Below are 6146 nucleotides of genomic sequence, written 5' to 3'. Positions count from 1 at the left end.
GAGAAAATCATGTTAAGTAAAAAAAAGCCAGGCATAGAAAAAGAAATACCGTATGTCCTCAATCATATGTCTGAGCAAAAAAAATAAAAAAATAAAAAAAGAACTAAAGAAAGATAAAACAATCATAATAATACATTGAACTTTCAAAAGAAGAGGACAAAACAGGTTACCAGAAGTGGGAAAGGGGAGGGGAGTAAGGGAGATATTGGTAAAGGGCCATGAAAATTGATCGAAATGGGTAATGATGAATATACTAATTATCCAGACTTGAACATCACATATTGCACGCAGGCATTGATATTCAATGCTGTAACTCACAGATACATTCCATGAACTAATTTCCAATAAAAAATAAATAAAATGATTTTAAAAATTGCTAATGTGCATGGTAGTCAAAGATGCAAATACTAGAAACAGGAGATTCCCTGGTTTTCTTCCAGAAACGAATTTATAAGCTGCATAACCATGTGGTCCTCCGACCTGTCTGGGAAGCCCAGGGGTGGGGGTGCTGATGCTCTCAGCTGCCTGCAGCACCTCTCCCAGAGATCCTCCAGTCCTTACTGCTGTCCATGTGTTAGGCTGCTGGCACTGATGGATAGTATCGAATCTTCCTCTTTTGACTTCCAGATCTCAGGACCCTTGTTAACAGCTCTACAGGAAACCAGGCAAGAAAAAGGGTTTCTGGCAAATGTACCTCCAGAATGACAGTGATGATGGGAATCAGCAGCTGGCAATCAAGTGTGCTCACTACTCATCTAGTTTTATTCTTCTGCGTATCAATCTCCAGTGTTCCCAGCACCATTTATTGAAAAGACTGTCCTTTCCCCAATCAATCCTCGTTGCCTTTATAAATAATTAGCTGGCTGTAAATACATTGCTTTATTTCTATGTTTTCTATTCTGTTCCATTGGTCTGTGCATCTGTTTTTATACCAGTATCTTGTTGTTTTGGTAACTACAGCTTTATAATATATTTTGAAGTCACGTGGTGTGATGCCTCCAGCTTTGTTCCTTTTGGTTGTCATTGTTTTGGCTCTTAGGGGATTTTTCAGGTAGCACACACATTTTAGGATTGTTTTTCCTACTTCTGTGAAGAATGTCATAGGTATTTTGATAGGGATTCCATTGAATCTGTAGATCACTTTTGGTTATATGGTCATTTTGACAATAATATTTTTTTCCAAACCATGAACATGGAGTTTCTTTCCATTTCATTGTGTCCTCTTGATGTTTTAACAAGTCGCAGTTGGCATTGTCAGGTTAGCTCAGTTCGTTAGAGGGCATTGTTATAACACCCAGGTCAAGGGCTTGGATCCCCTTAATGGACAGCTGCAAAAAGTAAATAAATAAATAAAATTCAAAAAAAATAAATAAATTTAAAAAGTTTGGGAAACTGTGCAGTGGTAATGGAAAGGCACAAGGGGTAGAAATCAGCCCTGTACCTGTGAAAACAGATGAATGATTTTTTTAAAAAATCACTTTTTCTAGTACTCATGTTGGGCATCACTATGCAGAGCTTTCATGCAGGAGAGCTGTGGGAAATAAGGTTGAATGGTTGGGAGGTTAAGAATATAGAGGTTCCCAAACCAAGAATTAGATGAAATCCATTTAGAGAATTGATATAAAGGAGACCTATGCCTTTAGATAATGATTTGTCTGTGAGTGACATTTATTTGAAAAACCACAGTGTCCTCTTAGTGCATCTATAGTAAATTACTTGGCCTTATAATGGTAAAAAGGATGCTATTGTGCTATTATAAAATGCTTTGGAGTAACTTTAACATGCTCTGCAGAAACTGGTATTTTATTTATTCATTTATTTTTAATTTGAAACAGTTTTATACTTATGGAAAGGTTCTATGTACAGTACAATGTACTACTTTTTACTCCTGAATCATTTGGGTATAAGATAATGAAGAACAGCCCCGTTCTGTAAGACTTTACTATTTGTTTCCTACAGACAAGACATGCTCTTACATAGCAACAATACTACTGTGGAATCACCAAATCATTATTAATACCTCACTACTCTTAGTACTCAGGTTTATTTACAGTTTTGATAATTGTCACAATAATGTTTTATTTTTTGTAATAAATGACCCAGTCCATATCCACTTGTTGCCTTTACTGGCCCATGTCTCTTTACTTTCCTTCAGTCTGGACCAGTTCTTCAGTTTTTCCTTGTGTTTATCTTCTTGTCACATTTGAATACTACTTATCTGTTATTTTGTAGAATGTCTTTCAGTATGTATTTGGTTGAATTTACCTCCTGATTGAGTTCTGCTCAGGCATATCCAGAGCGACACTGTGTACTTACTGCATCCTATCAGGCAGGGCATGATTTCAATCTGTCCCAGGACAATGGCATTCAATTTGAACATGGATGAAAGTGGTTTCTGCCAGACTACACCCCTGTACTTTAAGTCTTTTTTTTTAATTTGAGAATTTATAGAAAAGTATTTTGTTGCATTATGAACATCCACTTCATATTCAACAAGTGGACTTATGTATTCATAGTTACTTCAATGGGTTATAATATGTTACTATTATTACTTACTTTTATAGTTAACATTCCACAGATTTGTCCAATCTATACCTTGTTCAAGCTGGATTCTAATACATGCTGCTTCAACCTCATCATTCTCTATGCACTTCCCTAGTTTATGCCAAAAATTGATCAAGGCTTCTCTTGGATTTTTCCTATCATAAACTTGAAATAAGTCATTTATCCAAGAATTACTGATTCCTTTAAGTGGAGATTGGTATTCAAGTAAACTATATTTGGTCACTAAAATTGTTTATTAGGATGGATGTGTCATTGCTCCGTGGAAAGTGAGCTAGTATCTATCTATCTATTCACATACATTTTTATCTATATCTATAAAATACTATGAATTTACATTGATATCTCTAATTACAATAAAAATTCACAGATTATTCTGGTACTATTTCTTTTTATATTTGCAACTTTTTCCAAATACTGAAAAAGTTGTCACAAATTATCTTCACTGAATTTACTTATTTGATCGATTTCTCCATGTAAAACCAGCCTGCTGCTGCCCTTGCCACCTACACTCTCATTGAAGATGAATTTTTTTCACACACATTAAACCTGCATTAGCCATTAAACCCCTTGCTTGCCCCTTAGTGGAAAGAGTGTGTCCCGAGATCCTACACCCCAATGTGGGCACACTTCATGTAAGGCCCTAGGTAGCAAGCTGACATGGTTCTTGTTATCTTATGGGAATTACACCAGCAAAAGCTGCTTCCCATTCGCCTGTCTCCCCCTTCTCCCTCTCCTTGAAATCTGAACTTTGAATGAAACCAGGACCCTGAGAACTTTGTAAAGGAAGAATTTACACTTTTACTTTGCTGATAAGTAGTTAGCCCTGAACTTTCAAAGCACCATGGCAACAGAAAGTGTTTTATAAACAGCTTTATACCAGACATAACTGGCTTAATCTGTATAATATGTTGTTTTTACTGGCTTATAAAAAGAACCCAAAATAAACTAAGGGGCTTCTCAGGACAGCAGCTTGGGAAAAGCCCTCATGATTTCATAAGTGTGTCAGTTCCCTACCATCTCCCCTCGGGTACCAGTCCTCTACAACTGCACCGTAGCTTCAACACTGCAGGGTGGACTTATCTCTCCACCCTACACATGAATGCCCTTTCCATACTGTGTGGGCTCCAACACCCTAGCTTTCTCCTTCACCATGTTGCACCTTCACTATGTATTTTCTCTGGGTCCTGCTTGGGTCAAATGCCCTAAATCCAGCAATTAAGAACTGCTTTGTTTTACAAACTAGAAGAAATTGGTGATGTAGAAATATGGAAGTTTATGGAGTAACCCAACAACTCAGAAAACATCTGTCATGGAACTGTGTAATGGCACAAGGAACTAGAGCAGTAGCTGAGTTTTTTTCAGATTTGGAGAGAGAATATCCCTGCTGTTGGATGGCCTAGATGGATAAAAAGACAATCAGAACTGTGGTATAAAAAGACAATCAGAACTGGCGAAAAAGAATCACTTATCTGGAGATGACAGGTTAGCGATGGCATATACCCTCCTTGCAAATCATGATGCTATATTTCAGATATATTTTTAACATTTTTTGTTTTTCTATCTTCCTTTCTTTAAATAAAATAAATAAATAAATCTACTACCTATCAATTTATTATTCTTATACCTTATTGCTTCTCTAGTTTGTAGTGCTGATGATGTACCACATCAAGGACTTTATGGAATTAGCTCAAAAGAACATCTCTGGCTTCCATAAAGTCCCACATGTAGCAATGAGAGTTTTTCAAATTTCTTGTAGTTTCTAGAGATGTGTTTCTCTGAAAAGCCCTTCCTCTGAGGAAAAGTGAAGGAGAAAAGTAGGTCATGAACCATAAAGACAGCAGAATAACACTCTACCCACAGGACAGCAGAATAATTCTGTTCCATGGCCCCCAGTGAGAAATACATTCTCTGTAGGCAAATTTGTGCTGCTGTAGTCAGTCCTGGGACACCTGGCCCTGTGCTGAGTTATTTAGATCAGTCATGTTTGCAGCTGTGCAGATTTGCATGTGCCTAGACCACAGCCCAGTGTCCTGAAGATTTATTCACAGGCTAGTCATAGCCTGTTGAGAGCTAGTCCAAGTGAGCACACACCATAGACATGGGTGCCTCTGCTCAGATCCTCGGGGTCCTGCTGCTCTGGTTCCCAGGTAAGTAGGGAGAATGATAGGAATTTACTCATTCTGTGAGGTCAGTACTGGCTAGCTCTTCAGGGAGGTCCCCTTGTAACATGATTAATTGTGTGGATGTTTGTCTTTATGTTTCCAATATCAGGTGCCAGATGTGACATCCAGATGACACAGTCTCCATCCTCCCTGTCTGCATCTCTAGGAGACACAGTCACCATTACTTGCCAGGCTAGTCAGGGCATTAGCAATTACTTAGCCTGGTATCAGCAAAAACCAGGGAAAGCTCCTAAGCTCCTGATCTATTATGCGTCTAGTTTGCAAAGTGGGATCCCCTCAAGGTTCAGTGGCAGTGGATCTGGGACAGATTTCACTCTCCCCATCAGCAGCCTGGAGGCTGATGATGTTGGAACTTATTACTGTCAACAGCATTATAGTAGACCTCTCACAGTGTTACAAGCCTGAACATAAACCCCCAGAGAAGCAGAAGTGTGAGGCTGGGCTGCCCCAGCTGCTCCTCCTGGTGCCTCCATCTGCTGAGAGCATTTCTAAAATGCAGCTGGTCTCTGAGGGTCATGAGAAGGTTTGGTAGAAGGGGCAGGGAGGCTTCTCTACAAATTTTCTTTCCCTCTTCTCAGCCCTAGCAGCACAGACTTGACAATACATCTCCTGACTTAAAGAAGGGCAGAGATGATAGCCTCAGTGTGAGATCATGGAACAAAGAAGAAGCAACTTTTGGTATTTCAAACAGAAATTTTTTTTAATACTAGGAATTGTGGGCCAAACCCCAACTTTTCAAAGTCAAGGTGGTATGATAGTTAGAGAAGCAGATGCTAGAAATGGGGGGGATTCTTTGGTGTTTCCTTAGAATCTCAAGTGCATCTGTCAGTAAAGATACAGACTGCCTAACCATGTGGTGCTCAGACCTGACTGTGAAGCCCAGAGGTGGGGGTGCAGATGCTCTCAGCTGCCTGCAGCACCTCTGTAGGTGACTCTCCAGTCCTCACCCCCACCCACGTGTCTGCCTGCATGTCCAGTGGTGAGTGATGAATCCTCCTCTTCTGATTTCCAGATGTCAGGGAGGACCCCTCATTGAGCAAGTCCAGGAAATAAGAAAGAGAATAAGAGTTTGAGAAATGTGCTTTCAGAAGTGATGATGATGACAGGGAGTTAAGGCCATGCTGCTGAGTATAGTAACTATACTCTTAACTTTAAGAATTTTGTCGTTTAGGACATGGCCCCAAGATACTTGTGGAGGTGCTTCTATGTATTTTCAGCAAGGTAGGATCACAGCAAGAAAACTTCATTATATCATAGGGGAATAGAAAAAGAGGAAATTGCAATAAATACACAACTATTATTTGACAAACAAATGAAAATCTTTCTCAACAAAAATAAAAACAAATACAACTAAGCACTGATGTAACATTATTTCCTTCCTGTTAAGAATCCATCTGG

The 6146-nt window shown here is 39.1% G+C and overlaps 1 gene segment (V, D, J or C); it reads left to right on the top strand.

Annotated features, from left to right (window-relative positions):
• The first annotated feature begins 4657 nt into the window (after positions 1 to 4657).
• Positions 4658 to 5153, top strand: LOC103582336. The segment is given in 2 exon segments: positions 4658 to 4712; positions 4837 to 5153. Coding segments are annotated over 2 exon segments (366 nt in total).
• Positions 5154 to 6146: the final 993 nt, after the last annotated feature.

This window comes from Galeopterus variegatus, unplaced genomic scaffold (assembly GCF_000696425.1).
Source record: "Galeopterus variegatus unplaced genomic scaffold, G_variegatus-3.0.2 Scaffold15747, whole genome shotgun sequence".
NCBI lineage: Eukaryota > Metazoa > Chordata > Mammalia > Dermoptera > Cynocephalidae > Galeopterus > Galeopterus variegatus.
Note: the sequence above shows the minus strand (reverse complement) of the source record. Positions and strands in the feature narration are given on the sequence as shown.